The sequence below is a fragment of the Octodon degus genome, unplaced genomic scaffold, assembly GCF_000260255.1.
Source record: "Octodon degus isolate 3935 unplaced genomic scaffold, OctDeg1.0 scaffold00045, whole genome shotgun sequence".
NCBI lineage: Eukaryota > Metazoa > Chordata > Mammalia > Rodentia > Octodontidae > Octodon > Octodon degus.
The window spans coordinates 5,083,337-5,104,738 of NW_004524621.1; the positions used below are offsets into that span (position 1 = coordinate 5,083,337).

At 44.1% G+C, this 21,402-nt stretch overlaps 1 protein-coding gene across 1 annotated transcript in view; it reads left to right on the forward strand.

Annotated features, from left to right (window-relative positions):
• The window catches only part of Dscam (DS cell adhesion molecule), a 643,291-nt gene that overhangs the window by 398,787 nt on the left and 223,102 nt on the right, over positions 1–21,402 (forward strand). Inside the window, exons 9-10 of the mRNA XM_004631794.1 lie at positions 4,172–4,450; positions 17,546–17,665. Coding sequence (XP_004631851.1) covers positions 4,172–4,450; positions 17,546–17,665 — 399 coding nt within the window. The remainder of the gene's footprint in view (positions 1–4,171; positions 4,451–17,545; positions 17,666–21,402) is intronic.

Below are 21,402 nucleotides of genomic sequence, written 5' to 3' on the forward strand. Positions count from 1 at the left end.
TTTTTTTTGCGGAACCAGGGATTGAACTCAGGCCCTTGCGCTTGCCAGGCAAGCACTTATTCTATTAAGCCATCTCCCAGCCTCTAAATATTTATATTTTCCTTTTAACCACTTACTAGTCCAATTATTTAAACACAGGATGATCAAAAATTACATGTTTTTCACTAGTTTTTATAAGAAAATAGAACAGGAAATATAAAAGCAACAATTCAATTAAATTTACTCAATACAAGAATCAGTTGCTTGAAATGACACCTGTTTGAGTGACATTTGAGGCAGTGAGTACATAACCCTAAGTGACAGAGTAAACCATGAAGTGGTCCATATGTGAACCACAGCTTCCAGTGCATTCTCAGCTACATTCGCTGTTGGTTCTGCTTCATTTCAAGAAAGGCAGCTTCGCGGGCAGCGGCCGCAGTGCTGGATCCGAGTGCCCCGCAGGCTCTTCACCGCACCAGGGCTGATGCGAGCCCCGGCCACACACCAGAGCCTCGGCAGCTGGCTGTGACACAGCATGAGATAGCGGAGGGCGGCATGATGGCGTGAAATACGGTGTGCAGAGCAGAGTGGCGCTCGGAGTGCTGCGCGCTCATCAGCTGGCGACGTCCGCGTTCTTGCAGGCAGCCGTGCTTTTTGTTTCCAGCAGTGCTCTCTTTGGCTGAGTTTCCAGAATCTGTTTCCATGGCAGCAGTTATATTCCTCGTAATCACACACACCAATGAAAGGTGAACATTGCAGAGTTACAGAAGCCATAGTTCGGTTTTTCTTGTGCTTGTTCTTTTAAAAAACTTTTTCCATAATTTTATTGAGAAACAAATAGCAATGAGACAGTTTCATATCAAATTGGTAGGACAGTTCCAATAATTAACACATTGCAAGCATTCTTCCTAGTGGTTATTTGCTGTGCAAGATGCAGACATGATATGCTATTTACAAACACTATTAGAATAAATCCCTCTATTCATTAAATTAAGAGAATGTTAAATTTTGGTTTTATCTTATGAAAAAAATCAGGCTGGCCAAATAGCTCAGCAGATTAAAGTGCCTGCTTAGGCAGATACAGGGGCCAGGAGTTTGATCCCCAGCGTGCTGAGCTGCACCCCATGGGGAGGGGGGCATGCTGAGACGGCAATTGAGACTGGGCGTGGTGGTGCGCCTGTAATCCCAGCGCTTGGGAGGTTGTAAGCAGGAGGATCACTATGAGTCCGATCTACACAGTGAGACCCTGTAGACTCTGTCCTAAAATAAAAGGAAAAAAAATCATAATCAAATAAAAAGAGAATAAGCATAGTTTTTACACTGCGTATCACTGTCTACAAAGTAGTTTCTCAGAGCACAGACAAACCATAAAGGTCATTATGAAAAAGAAACAGCCAGGCAATACCACAAATCTATATGAAATAAGTCAGATACACAAGCTCACATTTCACATGATTTCTCTTACATGAGAAACATAAGAACAAAATAGAAGATAGATATGTAGGGGTCGGGGAGAAGCTCCAATACTTTCTCAAATTACAAATTCCATTGTTTTAAAAATATTTCAATATGTATGCTAATTGGTTTCAGTTATACTATAATTTATCTTAGTTCACTATTTTTTACTTTTAACTCTGTTTCCTCTGTAGCTACTTCTCACTTCTATGCCTAAAAACGGTGTGCCCAAATCCTTCCTCTCTCTGTAATGCAAGGGGACATTCTTATACTCGGCAGTCATGGACAGCTGATACCTACACTGCATTATTATTATTATTATTATTATTATTATTATTATTATTTATTACAGTACCAAGGATTGAACTCAGGACCCTGGGCTTACCAGGCAAGTGCTTATTCTACTGAGCTATCTCTCCAGGCCCAGCCTTATTATTAATTGGGTGTTCGAAAGCACCTGCATTGCTTGCCTAATTTTGGGAACCGAAAGTAAAACCTTATATATTTCTTTTTACTCTTGTTTCTGGTGGCTAAAGTTAGTCCTTTCCCTCGCTCTGGCTTCTAACTGCATGTGCAATGCCTGTGAGCCTCACTGAGGTTCCTGCTCCAGTTTGCGACACCAGTTCTCACTCTCAGGACCAGGGCAACACACTTTGCTTTACCAAAAAGGAAACCGAGGGCGGGGGAAGTTTAGTAACTCTGTCAAGTAGCACAGCCTGAATGAAGGCAGACAGTCTGCTTCCGAAGTTCTAGCTGTGGAAGAGTGTTCTGCCATCCAGACGTCAGAGCCCAAGCCCACGTCCAGCACCAGAGTGTGCGTGAGCACCCCGACAAAGAGGCTCTGTGTGCGAGGCCCACAGGAAATGAAAGGAGGCAAGCACACAGATTTGTTCATTAATAGCTGCCGCCCACAGCTCTGGCAGGATTTGCCGCTCTGGGTGCCAGCTCCCGCTGCTTTTGGGCAGGACAGAGCAGTAGTAATAATGCTCACTACCAGTGTAGCCCATGGCACCTGGCTGCTCTCTGCTGCCTGTCTAGACTGAGGGTGGCGCTGGGACAGTCTGGCACACTGTGGGCACCACTGCATGTCCCACATAGCAGGGCTGCCAGGCACATGCCAGGTGCCCAGTAAATAGCGCGTGAGTCCGTGAGTGAATGATTAAGTGGGTATATGGTTTCCTGTTAGATTTCTACATTTCCCTTGAGTTGATAAAAGAAATGAATCCATAATGGATTAAGGAACAACCCCTAAGACATCTTTCATTTAATGTCTTGCAAAATCACCCAGCTGATTTTCATTAGGTTATTGCTTACTTAAGAATCTTGGTAAAAGGCAAAAGATTTATATGATCTGTGGGCTGGGGAGATGGCTCAGTGGAATAAGTGCTTCCCTGGCAAGCACAAGGGCCTGAGTTCAATCCCTGGTTCCGCAAAAAAAAAAAAAAAAAAAAATCTTTGTACCCATAGCCATTTCCATTTCCCTGCATACAAATAAAATTTTTCATTAAAAAATATGTGCCAAGGCTGGGTGTGGTAGCACACATCTGTAATTCCAGGACTAGGGAGGCAGAGGCAGGATGATCACTTTGAATTCGAGGCCAGCCTGAGCTACAAATTGAGATCAAGGACAGTCTGAGCTGCATGGTAAAACCTTGTCTCAAAAAAGAAACAAAATAAAATAAAAATATATGCCAAAAATCACCACAACAAAGACCAGCAGTGCAATCTCTGAATTTAGCCAGATAGCCCTCCTAGAATAGCTAACTAGTTGTTAGTCAAGGCCAAACTACTACCTTTGTGTCTCAGTGTCTCCTCTCCGAAGGAAACCTAGGAGTAGCTGCTCCATGAGGCTGGCAGGAGTTGATAGGACTTAAGCACTCACCTATGGCACATGGGTAGGGTTTCCCCTGGGCTTCCTTGGCCTCATCTTCACCCAGTGATAATGCTGACTCCCGACATTGCCATCAAGGAAGGTGCTGAGGGAGAATGTTCCCAAGTAGGAGCTGACAGATGCAGGAAAGAGCTCTCCAGGCTGAGGGGAGCGGTGACTCCAGCTGCCTGGGCTGCAGGCTCTGACTGTGTCCCCCTGAACAGCACACCATAGCTCCAACAACCTGCTCTGCCATTCTTAATTTGAGGTCCTGCTCACGAATATGTAATATTGATGGGTGTAGAATAAAGAGGCCAGTTTTCCTGATAAGGATACGTGTGCTTCACAGTGCCATTAGGCCTAGAAAACAATGTCAGCAGTAAGACAGGAGATTCTGTGTCTTCATGGTTTGGCGTGTCCCTGGTAGAAACGCATGACATGAGTGAGTGGGGAAGTGACTGCCCTACCACTCACAGCAAACCAGGAGAAAAATCGCTTGTATGCATCATTTTTAAGGGATTCGGAAGAAATTCCAAACCTAAACCCCCTTTTCATTTATGCTACAGAGCAAAATCTGTAATGTCTTAATTAAAAAATGATTCTTGAATTTAGAAAAATCGTGAACTCAGTGCAATTAATCATATTTGCTGATGTTCAAATCAAGCCATGCTTTTCCTTGGAGACAAGGACAAAATCTGCACAGCAGGAGCAGCCACCTGCTCCCCCAGAGCTGCTGAGGAGCCACCTCTGAGGTGGTTGCCACCTCTGAGGTAGTCACCCTGTGGCTCTTTCAGGAGGAGAGCAGACTCAGACACAATTCCCGGTTCCCTTCCCTCCCTCACTTCGACTTGTCCTTCTCTCTTTCAGTCCCTCCGTTCATTCAGCCTTTCGAGTTTCCGAGATTCTCCATCGGGCAGCGGGTCTTCATCCCATGCGTGGTGGTCTCAGGGGACCTGCCCATCACCATCACCTGGCAGAAGGACGGCCGGCCCATCCCCGCAAGCCTCGGGGTGACCATCGACAACATCGACTTCACCAGCTCCCTGCGGATCTCTAACCTCTCCCTGATGCACAACGGAAACTACACCTGCATCGCCCGGAACGAGGCGGCGGCCGTGGAGCACCAGAGCCAGCTCATCGTGAGAGGTGAGCGGGGCTTGTGCCGCCGAGACCCAGTGCTGCTCCCGCCACCCGGCTCAGACTGCGCTGAGGGCCACACTCAGACACACGGTGCCCCTCTCACACAGCAGGCCTGTAGAAATCCACACAAATGTCCCTAAAATTCCACACCACGGTTTCCTGTGCCTAAAATCTGATATTTCACATAATCAGCAGCCAAGAGATGCATAAATGAAAATTGAGGGGCTGTAGGATTTAATTCATGTCATAGGCCTTTGAGCTAACCTGGTATTTCCTGAGAACTAAGATCTGTTAGCACTTGCTTTACTGTATTTATTATATGCAGAACATTTCAATATTTCTTACCAATATCTAAAATTGATATTTAGGAAAGTTGACAGAGTTTTTAAAGTGTGTTTTTTCTTTGCTTCTTTCTTCTGGCTGCCTGAGCATTTTTGAATGAAGCAGGGTGTAACACTTTTTATAGAAAAGATTGTACCCAGGTAGTCTAACTAGTAGGAAGATAAAAATGAGAGCCAAGCTCATCTGTTTTCAAAGTGTTTTCTTAGAAGCAGAAGGGACTCCTAGCCCTGCTTTCCAAGGGCAAGACATTCGTCAGCCTGTTCTCATTATAATCTGCTCTGAAGGATCCAGGCCAGGGAACACGAATGATAGATAAAAATGTACGTGGATGTTCTTCTCATCATTTTTCCTTGGAGAAAAAGAAAGCCGGCTTTTCTGACTGAGACAAAGGGGAAGGAATTGAAATGGAGCCTAGGAAAGCGCCCTGTGATGGTTCGTTGAATGCAGCATCCATCCAAGGTACTGTAGACGCAGCATTGGTCAGAGCCACAGTCCTGAGAGAGGAGCTGTGCTTCAGAGGGGACCATGGTGACTGGGAAGCTGGCAGGGCCAAGATGGCGTGGACTGGTGGTCTTTGTGGGGTGTGTGTGTGTGTGTGTGTGTGTGTGTGTGTGTGTGTGTGTTGTGTTATTTCCTTTTCTCAGTACTTCCCCCACACCTCTGGTTAGGAGTACTCAAATTCTGCTGCACACTGGAAGTACGGGGGCAGCTGAAAAGAAATTCTGATGTCCAGTTTCGGCCCACAGTGACTGAGCAACAGTCTCTGGAGGTGACACCTGAGCATCCATAATTTATAAAATCCCCAAGTTCATGCTGAAATGAGCTCACTTTAAGTCCTGGCTCCTCAAATGATTGCAGTGTGCAGTTATTATAGAAGTTGTCTTCTTCCATGTAGAGAGAGGACACTGGCAACTCTAAGTGAAGCGGTGACATGGCCTGACTTATCTTTTTAATTATCACACTAGCAGCTCTGTGACAGAGTGAGCTGGGCCACAAGGCAGGGGTAGCAGCTCCAAAGCCATTTCAGAAGTACAGGCAAGATAAGCGCACCCGTGACGAAGGCGGTAATGCCCAAGGTAATGAGCAGCAGTGGAATCTGTGGTGCGTTTTTGTGCTGGTCAGCTTTTCATCACTGGAACCAAACATGCCCCAGCCCACTAGAGGAGGAGAGGAATATTAGATGCTTCGCAGCAGTAAAAGATGTCAGAAGCAGTAACTAATGCCATGCTGCACATTCTGAAAGGCAGAAGCAAGAGCAATGACTGGAAATGATAGGATTTTATTTGGGGTCAAGTAAAACAATAAACATAAATATGTCAGACAGGCCCATCACTAGGTAGCAGGTATTGGGTTCATCCTCCTGCCACAAACAACAATGAAATTAGACAAAAGTACATAAAGAACTGTCTCCAGACCATGTGGCCCTTCAGGGAGGCCAGGAGTGGGAGCAGAGCCTCATATAAACCCCAGACTTCTGCCAGGCCTCTTTCTAAGCCAGAGCAAAGGAATGTGGACCCAAATGGTTGTGGTACTGCTGGGTGGGGAAAGCAGAGGTGGGAACTTAGAGCTGCTGAGAACACTGGACATTGTGACCAGGGTCCAGGAGATTGGGGAGCCACTCAGAGAAAGCTCTTCATAAATCTGCACAGGGTTCTTTATGGTACTGAACCATCGATGGGATCCAGTGGGGGTTATACCTGGATTTAAAATGCTGGGATTCTAATGAGCTAGAATGGGGAAGACAGCATGGCTCAGCTGAACTCACACAGGGGCTGGCACCAAGAGTGGACAGATCTACCTTGCAGTTAGGGCTGCTCCAGGCCAGCCTACACAGCCTAGGTAGGAGATCTTGACAGGATGAAGCTTCTCCACCACAATCCAATTGTCTGCAAAAATCAAATTCACTCAGAAACAAAAAAAGGATAAAATTCAGGCTCTCAATAGCAAGCATATCCACAATGACCCACATAATGTAAAGTATTATCCAGAAGGGAGGAGGCAAGCAAACTGTGAACCCTAAGAAAATGGGGACAGAAGCAGCACAAACAGACTTGTGGATGCAGAGATGGAGATATTGACAGGGCAAGGTGTGGACACAGCTGTCAGGAACAGTTTCCAGGATGGGAAGGAAAAGATGTATGCACTGTATAAGTAGATGGAGAATCCAGAAGAGAAAAGGACGGTGTTTCCTAGAAGGGTGAAAAAAAACTGTATATCTGCAAAATAGGCTACTTCACACAAGAAACTTGCTAGGTATATTTAATAGGAGATTGAATATTACAAAACAAGGGATTGTTACAAAACAATCCCTGCATTTGAAATCAGAGGGCAAGAGAAATACCCAAATTTCAGTTCAGAAAACAGAAATTGGGTGGAAGAAAAGAAGGAGGGAAGGAAAGAAGGAAGAAAGGAAAGAAGGAAGATATAGATAGATAGATAGATAGATAGATAGATAGATAGATAGACAGAGCACAACATATACACACTTCAGGAAAAGAAAAACTATAAATGTCTAGAAGGGAATGGCCATGACTTTGAGCATCACTTATAATTGTAGAGGCCAAAGGTAGCTTTTATTAAACTTATGATATCTCAATATCTAAATACATGTCTCTGATATATATGTATAATATATGTGTGTGTGTGTGTGTGTGTATAATCATATATGACATATGATTAGAAAGCTCAGAAGAACCCAAGAAGAGCAAACACATAGAAAGCTGCCCCATGGCATATCAGAATCAATGAAGCAGAGAAAATATTGCAGGCACCTAGATAAATGAGACTGGCTGTATCTAGGAAAACAAACTCTGAAAACTTCAGGTCACTCATGAGATACAGTGCCAACTGAGAGAGAATAGAATGCCACCTTTAATGTACCAAAAGGCAGGGGCAAAACTTCTCATCAAAGCAGTCCATAAGAAGCTAGTAGCATCATAGGTCTTCAAATGGGAAGAAGAAACAGTGGCGTCTTCAGGCGAACAAAATGTGAGACATTACTCTGTATTGAGCTTTTGCTACAATATAGTTCAGGAATTTTTAGCAAATTAAAACAAAATTATTTCAGATGGAAATTTTGATCTGCAAGAGTAATAAAGATCCCTTGCTATGATAAATTATTTTTTAGACATTGAACATATTTAGTTTTCACTTTTATGACTTTTAAAAATATGTATCAAAGCAGTGACAACTTATAAGGATTCATAGCATGCAAAATAAAATGTGCAGCAGCAGCGGCACAAAGGACGGGAAGGAAACAGTGGGTATTATTATTGTAAGATGATTTTAAAGTGATACATAAAGTGATGTAAGTTATTTGCACACAGACATTATGTGTTGAGTATGAACACTGAAACTCTAGAACCATAAGCAAAATCTAAAATCAAGAAGTACAGCTATTATTGCTGTAGAAGGCATAAATCAGAACAACAAACTATACTTAATTTGATCAGAAAAATGTTAGGAGAAGGGAAAGAAGGTAATAAAGGGGAAGTGGAGAAATAAAGAGCAAATGGGTAGCCAGTAAATCTAAACACAATCATATCAATACATGCACTAAGTGCAGATGATCTCTGTGCGTGAAACATTTCCAGACTGATCCAAACATTTGATTCAAGTACTGGCTGTCTATCTAAAGCTCACTTTAAATAATGTGATGACATTATGAAACTATAAATCGGTTGAATAAAAAATAATGTGAACTATCAAAATCTTGATAGGATATGTCAATATTAGACAAAATAGACCTCAAATCAAGTAAGGGTTGCGGTGAACACACAAGGACGTGTTGTAATGAAGAAACTGTCAGTTCATCAAGAAGAAATCAACCTTCGATGTGGGGATGTAGCCAACAATGGAACTTCAAAACATATGACAGAAAATCTAGTGAAACCAAAGGGAAAAAGACAAATAAGCTGTGAAAAGTGGAAAGTGCAACACTCCTTTTGTGGTGGATTGACAACTGGTGGTCAGTTTGTAGCACCCAGCTGAACGGAACCAGCGTGGTGCCGGGTGTAAGAGGATGGTTGCCGGTGTAGCATAAGAGGCAGAACTGAAGAAGGCAGTGGAGTGGTGGGGGAGCTGTTGGAAGCTGCTGGTTCTCCTGGGCTATTCTTCTGGGGGACCTTGTCATGCTGGCTTTCCTGGTGATCTCGACTGTGCTTGTCAGAGGAGGAGTTCAGGGCCTCATTGTCACTGAGGATGGCTGCAGTTCATCTGGGGGAGCTCTGATCCTCATCTTCAGCATTGCTCCCTGGCTCCAAATGGGAAGATGGTGCACTGCTCAGTCTCCTGGAGAAGCTCATCTCATTGGCTTTCCTGATAAGAGCTTGGCTGTTCTCATCTTCAGAGGAGCTCAGGACCTCACTACGCTGAGGATGACTGTGATACATTTAGGCGGAGCGCTGGTTCTTACCTTGAGCATCACTTCCTGGCTCCTGTTCAGATCTCTTTGCTAGAACAAATACTTCATTCCCCTGGCACAGACCTTCTAGCTTCTGCCACTGACCTTTGGGCCTTGCCAGTGCAGATCTGCAAAACAGGCCTGCACGAAATGTTGCTATGGGCTCTAGTGCTCCAACTGGATTTGTGGGAGGCATTGTTATAGGTTCTAGGTCTTCAACTGGACTCTTGCAGGACGCTGCTGTGGGATCCAGGCCTTCAGCTGGATGGTTTGGTCTTAAGTGTATGAATAGATTTCCTCCACTCCATTTCTGTATATGAGTCTTTGAGTGGCTATTATAAATAATCTTATAAAATATGTTCACTGTATTGTATTGTAACCCCAAATTATGACACCTTTCTCAATAATGTATAAAATAAATAGAAAAATCAGTATACATAGAGATCTGAGCAGCTATATCAACCATCTGAATAACAGGGAAAAATGTAGTCATTTATGAGTGAATATGAAAGAATACATTTGTAACCACCCACTATTGTAAAGAGTTAAAGCTCGGCAGTTGTTCTCTAAAATGCAAATAGAAGTAGGCTCTAAAGACATTTCTTTGACATCAGTCACAGTTTATTTAGAGACAGAGAGAGACACAAATTTACTTCTTGTGAATAGAGATGCAAAAATATTTAACAAAATGTTAACATGATGAATTGGCAGTATACAGAATGGGAAAAACATCGAAAGAAAGTGGCCTTTCTCAAAGAGATACAAGTTTGATTTAACATTTAAAACTCAATCAATAGAAACCACTGTCTTCACAGAGTAAAGCTGAAAATCTACAGACATAAATAAACTAAATCAGCAGAATTGGCCAGAGTTCAACATTCATACCTGATTTTAAAGGGTTTGTATAAATTAGTAGAAGAAAACAACTGCAAGATAATGCAAGGTCCCTTGTGTGATACATGGCGCTTTGTTCTATTGAGATCCCTGACTGGAATACCCACCTTTGGGCTGATGACTTATACACAGTTTTCTTGTAGGTTTCTACATAAGCAAGAAAAACAATGCAAAGTATTACTTTTGCAAAGGAATGGCTGGCCAAATAGCTTTGTGGATTAAAGCCCCTGCAAGCAGGCTCAGGGCTGGGGGTTTGATCCCTGGGATTGCTGTGCCAACCCTACCCCTAGGTCATGCTGAGATAGCAATTGAGACTGGGCATAGTGGCATGTGCCTGTAATCCCAGCTCTTGGGAGGCTGTAAATAGGCAGATCGCTATGAGTCTGATCTAGTAGTGAGAACCTGAATAGCCTATTCACCCTTCCCTAAAAAAATACAGAAAAAATAATAAAATTTTAAAATTAAAAAAAAAATTTGCAAAGCAAGGCAAAAATGTCCTTTCATTTGCAGATGAGAAGAGTAAGGAGAGAAAAATTGTCAAATCTGTCACTATCTACCAGTATTTTTTTTAATATATCTAGTACAGGCTTTACAGGGCTTACAGGGACTCACTACGTAGATCAGACTTGTAGTGATTCTCCTGTTTTCAGCCTCCCAACCACTGGGATTACAGGCCCACACCACCATACCCAGTCTCCATCGCAGTCTCAGCACGCCCTGGGGGCGGGGCCAGCTCAGCATGCCAGGGATCAAACCCCAGCTGCTGTGCTCTGCCTAACAAGCGCTTTAGTCCCCTGAGCTATCCGGCCAGCCCTCATCAGTGTTTGTATACTGCATAATGATCAAAGGTAGCACACTCAGGACAAAAAGTGAATACACTGAAATTAATTTTATTTCTATATATCAGTGAAAACAACTGGAAAATGAAAAGATACTCTTCCAAATATCATGCATAGGGATAAATTTAGCATACGATATGAAATAACTGAAAAATATGGTTAATGTTTAAACAAAAATTTTTACAGTGAAAGGCACCCTTCCATTCATCCCCTCAAAGCATACCACTTGATCCTTAGAACACACCTATTCTGTCTTGCTTGCAGCTTTCTGAAGCAGCTCTGGGGTACTCGTCCATGAGGATCTTTAGTTGCGCTGTCATGGCCAGACCAATGGGACAAGTGTGTTTGAAGTGAGGGGGAGTAACAGTATTGTGTCTTTTGCTAGTAATTTTTTTTTGGTGGTACCAGGGATCGAATAAGTGCCAGGCAAGCACTTATTCCACTGAGCTATCTCCCCAGTTTTATTGTAGCTCACAGTTTCCAGGGGTTTCAAGATAATTTGATAGCTCCAAGGAAGGGTGGCATGGCAGAGGAAAAATTGTTCATGGTGGACAGAAGACAACAAAGCAGTGAAGTAGCAAATGAGTAGCAAGCAACACAGCACCCTTCTTTCTGTTCCTTACTTCTTATCCAGGCTACAGGCCTTAGGCCAGGCAGCACTGACACCCAGGGTAGTGCACCCTTAATCCTAGCATCATTCCATAGACCAATCCCAGCATCACACCCTTGGCCTCAGCAGCACACACCCTTGATCCAGACACCCCCCAGTGCCCTGCCTGTGACAGCATGAGACTTTGAGGGATGTCCAGACACAAGCTGTCCCAAGGAGCCAATGCACTGTGCATTATCATAATCTAAAAGGAAGCTACTCAGGCACAAATGAAAACAGGACTGTTACACAGAAGAAGCAAACAGGTACTAATATAAAATTTTATTTCCAGTAATAAAAAGTAGTGGTATAAATGAAACAATTTACCATACATAGCAAAATATTTTGAAAATAATGAAATAGCTAATTTGGGGAGTTCTGTGAACTTCTTCCTACTTCCTGTTTATCTATCCGATACCTCCTAAACACTCAATATTGAAAAATCATTGAAAAACTGAACAATACTAATCAAAAACTGAGCAAGTTTTGTTATAAAAATTCAATTTTTTCTAAAACTTATAGGGAAATGACAAGGGCCTTTAAAAAAGCAATTTTTAAAGGTAGAACAAACCTGGTGGCCTAGCTGTATTACTAAAGTTGAACACAAAGCTGTACGGTGGAGCAGCTCATGTTGTAGAGATTGCATGCAGGTCGCTGTTCTGACTTCAGAGAGTCAGTCCCCTTTAAGTCTCCAGCGCAGTGTCACAGCAGCGTTCCTTGGGCCTGTTCTCCACCTTTCAGTCGGTGAGACAATGACTGAATATTATGGCAGGATATTATGTCTGAATGAACTGGATGAGAACTGGAGGACACTCTTGCAGCTCCACTAAGGCATCTCCTCTTTCTTTCTTTTTCTTTTTTAAATAATTTTATTGAGAAACAAGTAGCAATGAGACAGTTTCAAACTCGATTACTAGCACAGTTTCAATAATTAATACATTGCATATTGTTGTCTTAGTGGTCATTCATTGCAAACTAAACAAAAAAGGGGGATACAAATGAACGACCATTTTGTATCTGTATATTCAAAATAGTTAGGATAGATATGCAGCTGCATTCTCTTAATTCAATGAATAGAGACTTGTTCTAATAGTGTTTGTGGGCAGGATATTATGTCTGCATCTCCTCTTTCTAAAGTCTTTAGCTGTAGCAATCTTTATTTTGTTTACTCAACAACTTTCTAATGATGAGTTCAGTATTTTCTAGTGCTCCAAGGGCTAGGAAAAGAATTCATCAAGATTTAGCTCTTTAAAAGATCAATAGGCAGTTACAAATATAGATGTTCTTTTATACCTGCTCTCTGATGAGTACTCGATGTTATGCCTTCCTTCACCTCCCCTAGGTCCCCCGACCCAAGAACCAGTGCATTGAGTGCACACTCCCTGCTGCCATCTCCTAGAAGAGTCCCGGGTAAAAGGAGGCCTCATTTCCTCCCAATTTAGTGGGACAGGGAGACAGGTGACAACTCACCTATGGTGTGACAAGCTGTCTTCAGCTTGGCTGTCTTCAGCCAAAGAAGAAAGAAGAACCACCTGCCTTAGAGGCTGCATGAAGCAGGCAGGAAGGAGTAGAGATGGAGGAATTCTAAGAATTGGGAAATAGAGCCTAGAGATGAGAAGGCAGGAATGGGGACAGCAGGTCTACAAGGTCTGGCACTGCAGGGAAGCAGGTCAGGAGAGCAGATGGCACAACTTACCTGTGCGTGGAAGGGTGGAGCCACAGAGGAAGCAGCAGCAGAAGAGGCACTCAGCTTGTGCTGCTTCCATCTGTGTCTTCTGTCCCCTAAGAAAGAGGTCTGAGGGTCATGCGGACCTGGGAGGGGATTAAAACAGAAGGATCAGAGAGTCTACAGCAGGGTGAGTCATATGCTGGGATAAAGGGTCAGAAAGGGCTCAGAGGTCTGAGAGTAGAGTGTCCCCATGCACATGAAAAGCACGGCACCAGAGTGAAGTACCACTGCAGTACGGGCACAGCCGGGGGCATTCGAAGGGTCTTTGTGACCTTTGATGCCCCTGTGAGAAGGTACTGGGTGAGGACCTCCACAGCACACCTTTGCCCCGGGGGAGCACCTGGCCCAGCCTGTGATGGGCTTCCAATGCGGGGGACCCAGCCTTGGCATTTTGCTGAACACCCACTTCCTGCCTCAGGTTCGCTTAGAGCCAGCTGCCATGATGTTCCTGTCTCCCACGTCATGAAAAAGTGCAAATACAGACTTGGCAAAATAAAATCCACATGAACACAGCCAGAAACATCAGCAAATAACTGCAGGTTCAACTGGAACAGAGAAGCGCCTTTCTCGGCAGTGCTCAAGGCTCTAGTGTGGCACAGAGCTTGGGAAACGGAGAAGTGGAGTGAAATGAGTTTGACGATCCTGAAATTGCCTGTCTCAGGGAGAGCAGCTTGGGGGGTCTCAGAATGACAGACTGTTAATTACAGGAGCAAATTCAGCCCTGGTTTGGGTGAATTCCTGACACTTCCTCGGGATTCATGGAGGGGGAGAGTTCCAGTGGCCTCGATACGGAAGCTGGAGTTAGGATAAGCTGCCATTAGAATAAACAGAAGGTGCAAACAAACTTTAAACATGAAGAGAACATCCTCAGTTCTTCTGGCCCATTCTCACGACTTTGGGGCCACTCTCGTTCCTCGAGGTCTCCTTTTCTTCCTCTGTAAAGTAGAAATGCTGCAGCTCTTCTCCAGGGTCTCTCAGTTGAATCAGCTCACAGTTGTCCCCATCTAATGGCAGGAAAAAGAGGACAGAGGTTCTTCTGCATCTTTCCCTAGGTCAGACCCTGTGTGACCCTGGGCAAATTTCCTACTGTCTCTTACATCAGTTATTTTATTCATACAATAGCACCAAAGCTAGGGGCTGGGGAGATGGCTCAGTGGAATAAGTGCTTCCCTGGCAAGCTCAAGGGCCTAAGTTCAATCCCCGGTTCCGAAAAAAAAAAAAAAAAAAAAACAGCAAAGCTAAGAGGGTCTTTGTGAGGTTCAGTAGCATGCACAATTCATCTAGCAAATGCCTTTTATCTTCATGTTTGGTTGGTGAGAAGCAAAGAAAATTTGTTTAGATTCCAATGTACCTTTCCAGGGCAGCTGCTGGGACAAATTCTCACTAGGAAAAACTGAACACAGCATTTTGCGATGGGGGGTGGCTGGCATGGAGCTGGTTGCAGGCCTTCCCAGCACAATTCCCTGGATGACCCAGGATAAGAATTCTCAATGTGACCCCCAAGGTCACTTTCCTGAGAGGGACCTACTTACTTGCTGGTACCTGGAGAGACACCACTTGGGTACCGAATATTATACTTATGACAGGCTTCTATCAGTTTGTGAAAGAAACATATATAATCTAGAGCTCCCTATTTTTCTTTATGGAAAATGTCAGGGTTTGGTTTATTCGTGAATTTACTAATATGTAACATTTTCCTCAGTGGTGTGATATGTGAGCTTATAATTGGGTTATTCACTATTCTCCCTGAAGTAAAAATGCAGATACCTATTTATAAAAACCTTTCTTAGGTTTTTATGTTAACCTAGCACAGTGTGGGTCGCTGGGGAGAGCAAGGGAGTGGGCCCAGGGAACCTACAGACCACTCCTCCCAGTGTCTAGACACTTCAGTGATGAGACTAGAATTACTGTACTCATCTTGGGACTATTTCCATCTGTAACTACCTTATATCTGCAAAGTATTAATGAATTTTTCTAGATCAACCTCTTTGATAAGTTTTTATATAACATTTCTTTGAACTTGAGCCAAATTAAGAGGGGAGTCACAGGACTATTATAATTGGACATTGTTCCAGAGGAAAGGCAAAAGATTAGTTACTCTGTCTATTTGGCAAGGGATTTCTTGCTTTTAGCAGAATTTAAGGCATAGAAGTTAAGATGTAGATGGCCACAGATTCACCTTTTGTCCTGGGGATAATGATTCTAGAATGTTTCATGATACTGAAACATTCTAATCAACCTTAGAAGTTGATGAATGATTTTTATTAGAAAATTTTGCTCTATATAATCCCCAGCATTTTTCCTAGAAAGAATTTCCTCAATATTTGAAAGCCAGCCGTTATTATCTTATTTCAAATGTATTTGCATTTCATTGACTATATTTGTCTCAAGATACAGGACCACAAGGGGAATTTGCTTACTACTTAAGCAATATCCCAGCAAGCTGAGGTCTGCATCCACGAAGATGTGTCAGGGCTGGGCATAGCCTGCATTTACTAAAGTACTCATTGTTCCTACAGCACATTACGTGTTCCAGCCACTGTTCTGAGGACTTTTCAAACTTAATTTGTTAGAGCCCCGTAACAGTCCTATGAAATGGTTACTGTAATGATTCCCAATTTGCATATAAGGAAACAGGCCAGCAGACACTGTTTTTTATGTTTAACAATCTTTAATTGAAATGTAAAAGGTCAATACAAGCCAGGTATAGGGCTTGGGATTTTGTTCCTTCAAAAACAAGAATGGAGAAATGCAACAAAATGGCCTTTCCACTGTTCAAAAGATTTCAAGGAAAGGATAGGTCACAGTGCCATAAAAGATGCAAACCAGAAGACATTTTCTAGCTTGCACACATTGCCTGACAAAAAGTATCAGAGCCAGACATGGTGGCACATGCCTGTAGTCCCAGCACTTGGGAGGTGAGGCTGGAGGATTATCATAAGTTCAAGGCCGGTGTGGGCTGCACACTCAAGTAAAGACCAATCTTAACTATATAGCAAGACCCTGTCTAAAAAAAATTAATTAATAAAAGGAGCTGGAGCCCAAATCAAGTTGCATGGTTTTAACCACAACTCCCTCTCACCCATCCCAGGATAGTGCTTTCTACAAAAAGCTGCACCAGGAAATTCACAGCAGATATTCCCTCTCTAGAGGCTTGACTGTGAGTTCCAGCCCCAGCCACTTCCTGTGTCCTGGCATCATCCTTCCTCCTCAGCATGTCAGAGCCAAAATAGTCTACACTGTAGCTTGTGTCATTTCCACCTACTCCTAAGCCCCTGGGCAATCGAGATCCTCTCTTCTCAGGCCAAGGTGTGGTGGCTGGGGGGCTACCTGTCTTCAGCCCACATGTCTGTATCACATGGCAAGTGAGATTCATGAATCATTCACCTCTAGGGAAATATTCAGGGAATGTGACCCTTTCAGATGCCACCTTTCCTAGAAGAATGTGAACCTTTTCTTTAAGAAAAGATTAAATGACTATTAAAATCACCATAGCTTATCTGGAGGCAGTATACCCTTGACAGGTATACAATAAGTACAATACATGTGTATGAATTAGGAAAGGGTGGATCCTTCCTGTTCCTCTCAAAATTTACCAGATAGTCACCTACTTTTTCCATTTTTAATTAGTGAACTCTTAAGAATTTATGCTACCTCTCTTCAACTGGCCTCTACAGCTCTACTTTGGCCCCAAAATGTGCTACGCTCAGGAATACAGGTGAGCCAGCTTCAGGAGATTTCAGGGCAAAGTTCAGAGGAGTGCTCTGCATTGCCATCGAGGAGTATGATTAACTCTCTCATAGCTACAGGCTGCCCTGAACAGTTCACGCCTAAGGGGGACACTCATCCTCGAAGCTTACTACTGAGGAATAAACATGTTCCAGCTCTTCTTTTACTGGTGACTGTGGTTCTCATTTCCACAGAATGAATTCCTGAAGATCTTCAGTAGCACAATTCAAAAGCAGAAGGCCAAATTCCCTTGGTGTGGTTAAAATCCTACACTTAAATAACCAGGTTTCTCTGGTACAAAGTAATTCCTCTCTGCAGAAGCTCACTGATATACATGGAAGAAAAATTTCCAGCATTAATCTCACATCTCCCTTTTGTTCCAAACTTCAAAACCAGTTGTGTTTTCCCTCTATGTAACACAATATTCGTATTCAGTTGCAAATTTAAGTAGGTTCATAAAATCATACTCGTACTGGCCTGTGATTGTGTCTGAATGACCACTACTTTTTCCTTTCAGTTCCTCCCAAGTTCGTGGTTCAGCCACGGGACCAGGATGGGATATACGGCAAGGCTGTCATACTCAATTGCTCGGCTGAGGGCTACCCTGTACCCACCATCGTGTGGAAATTCTCTAAAGGTAGGAAGTGATTGGTTTGCTTGTTATCTACCAATTGTGTGTTGTTCCAAAGGCCCCTGGTCCTTTGGGATTTGTGTCCAGCAAGAGGATGTACTGTTCCTGTCTCCACCCGTCCCTCCCTCAAGCGTGGTAGTGGTGCACTGTGATCATGCCCTCTGAAGGTCCTCGGGGAGAACAGGATGGGTCAGGAGGCCTGCTGGGGCAGGCCCTTTACACACCTGGGAGAAGACTGCCCCATCTACCTGGGTGAGACTGCTATGGTCAGCCTTCAGACCCCTGTAAGCCCAGACATGGACGGAGAGGTGCAGTGGGAAATGCCAGAACTGCTCATTGGTAGAAACTTGCTTTCTTTGTGTTTAGAATTATGAGATTACATGGCTTTTAAAGTTAAAACATAAAACCATTGATTTTTCAAACATTTACTGTTTTCCTTAGAGCACTGATAGCGAACGTTTTAGTCCTCCCAATAACATAGACAGTCTGCTGCAGGTATGCCATAAGCTAGCCACCACTGCCCTACATGTATGGTGTGCCTGCTGTCTCCTTGGATGCCCCCCTCAAGGCCGTCCTGAGTGGCCAATATCCTGGCCTGACTCCTCACAAACTCCTGCTCTCCTGGGCCACAGCACTTTCCCCATGTGGCTCCTACTGTGAGCAAACACTGCATCACTCCAGCTACATGTTGGGGACCCTGTGGACACCGGAGTGGGCCCTGGAAGACACCATGACCTCATCAGGTCCTCCTGGGTTCTTGGAAGCATAAGGACATCCTCTGCTTTCACGTGCCTTAATTCATCAATGTATTTTCCAAACAGTGGAGAGCCAGACTATGAGCTAACCAGCCCGTCAGTGTGTCTTGGGCTTTTCCTCTTAGGCCATCCTTGAAGCTGTGTGTTGCGGAAGTGGATCAGCTGCATGTTTCATATAGCTTATGTCCTTGGCATATGGAACATTAAGAACATTTTCCACAACACACATCTTCTCCAAACTGGTTTGAAAGTCTGTCAAGTGGTATGCCCTTCTCTCCCCCAGGCTGTCCCGCGTGCTTTGTCCCTGTAACTGCCTCCACAGTGGACACCTCCATAGTGGACACCTCCCCACAGTGGACACCTCCACAGTGGACACTTCTGTGGCTCTGTGAGGAGAAAGTTCACATATTCACTTTTCAGGGAGAGCTGCAGCAGCATGCTTGCTCCACCACTTGTGGGGCTCAGGCTCTGTCCTGGCAGAGGGCGCCTTGGTCCCCAGCACCATGAGGGGGTGTGCACCACACCCTGCCCCACAAGAGAAAGGCTCTTATTGTAGCCTGCCCTCTCTGCTAGGTGGCAAAGGCTTCCCATTTCCACTCACGTATTTCACGGCATTGAAATGTTTCACCCTATGTTTACAGAGCTTGTCCTTTTCTCTGAAGAGTCAGTGTCCCTTGCACACTTGTCTGCCTGTCTCATTGATGTGGAGGAGTTTTGTGCTGACTGCATCACCCTTGGCCGTGGTGGCACAAGCACTTTACCTTGGTCCATCATTGAGGCGGAAGCTAAGTCACAGCAACTCTGCCAGTTTTAAATTTCGTATGCAATATCAAATTATCAAAGAACAAATTAAAACTTTGAAGTTTATTCTCCAGCTACTAAAATGAAAGTTAACCAAAGATGATCACTAGAAATATGTTTTGTCTGGCCTTTCAGGTCTCTCCTCCCAAATGATATATTTATAATTACACATAGAAATATTTTTTTAATTTGATCATGTGGTTGATCCTGGCTTACACTCTGTTTTTCAGGCAACAATATGCTGTGAATGTTCCTTCAGTGTCAGTGAATACAGATGTTTCATTTTATTTCTTAATGCCTGTATAAAGTTCATTTACTACACCAATAAGCTCACTTAAGTATCTCTTGCTTTGGTTAAAATTGAGTTTGGCAAGCTAGTTTCAGAAAGCTTTTCTCTTCTTCATTTCTTCTCAGGATGGAGACAGCTTGGACCTAGCATTTTATTCTTTATCTTTTGCGTTTGGCTGACACATAATTGCACCCTTGTACCTGTTGTCCCTATGCATGGACTGCAGTGTGGCGTTTCCTTTCATACAAACACTGTGAAATGACCAGCTTTGAGTAACTACCATAACTTGTCTTAAGTATTGATCATTTCTTTGGGGCAGAACACTCAAAACCTTCTCACTTCACAACTTTGAAATGTTCAGTAACTTGTTGCTCACGTAGTCCCCCTGCTGCGCTGCACACCAGCATTTATTCCTCCTAGTTACACTCACTGACCAAACTCTCCCTCACCTCTCCGCAACTCTGTGGATGACCACTGCCCTACTGTATTCCTAGCAGAAGAACTCATTTGGATTCCACATATTAGTGAGATCACACAATTTTTTTTCATGGAACTAGGGGTGGAACCCAGGGCCTTACACATGCTAGGCAAGTGCTCTATCTCTGAGCTATATCCCACACCCTTTTTATTTTTTATTATGAGACAGGAGTTCACTAACGTACAAAAGCTGGCTACAGACTTGCAGTCTTCCTGCCTCAGCCTTCTGAGTAGCTGGGATGACAAGCCTATGCCATTGCCCTGGGCCCTAGGATATTCTTTTAGGTCCTGGCCATTTCATTTAACATGATGCCCTTCATCTCACCCACATTGTCATGAATACCAGACTGTTATCCTTTTCCCCTGGCTTGCTAAAGTCTTCAGGGATTTGATCTTCTGAGATCGTACGGACAGTCCTGCCATTCTCACCAAGGGTCTCCTACAGCCTCAGATGGCCATGGGAGAGGAACAGTGACAGGGCAGGAGACCTCTCCTGCCTGTGTTCACTCACTCTGAGGGCCTCTCGCAAATGCCACCTGTGCAGTGAGCAGAGGAAGACAGGAGAGTGGGAACAGGAGACCCCAGCAGTGCTGTTGGGAGTGGCAGGTTTCTTCCTCTTAGAAAAACGTTGCAGTGACTTCGCCGATATTGATCTTTGTGGACATGTTCATTTTCCCCTGGATAGTTTTCCGTAAGTAGAACTGCTGACCCCAGAAGTAAATCGTGTGTGTAGCTCCTGAGATGTGCCAGCAGCTTGCAAGCATTTTATTTTTTTTGCATATCCTCCCTCAGTTTTCAGTAGCACCAACCTATGACAGCCAGAATAGTACGGCCTCAGATGCTTCTCCTGAAAGATTTCCCAGTCCAGCAGAGGTCTATGGTATTGTATTAATTATGTGAATACCGAAGCAGTTCATTTTTAAAGAATTAGCCTTGCTTACGGAGCTTATTTCCTGTAGTCATGATAGACACTCAGAACTGAAGCACGAATGCACATAGAACAGGCTCAGGTTGTTTTCCTGAGCATTGCAGCAAATTAACCCCAGGCTACAGATTTCCAGAGCCTGAGGTGCAGTCACATGATAGGGTCAGTATTTAAATTCTAATATGTATTGTGGTAAGAGACGCGTGGCCATGAGTTCCCCTTGCTTGGGCACACGCGGCCCAGCAGGCTGGCCACCTTCTGAAGCAGCCAGTGAGGTCCTCTTTTCCGGCCTCTTGAAGTGTGCTAAAAGATCCGGTGAATGCCCCTGCGCGCCATCCAGTGGGAAGGCAGTTCCAGAAGCAGTGTAGCTGCATCCCTGTCCACCTGCACTTAAGATCCGTCTTGTCCGCACCGCTAGCCCTGAGACCAAGGGCTTTCCCATAAGGCCCCTGCACGCTTTGCCCCGCCCACAGTGGCTCCTCCCTTCCTGTCCCCC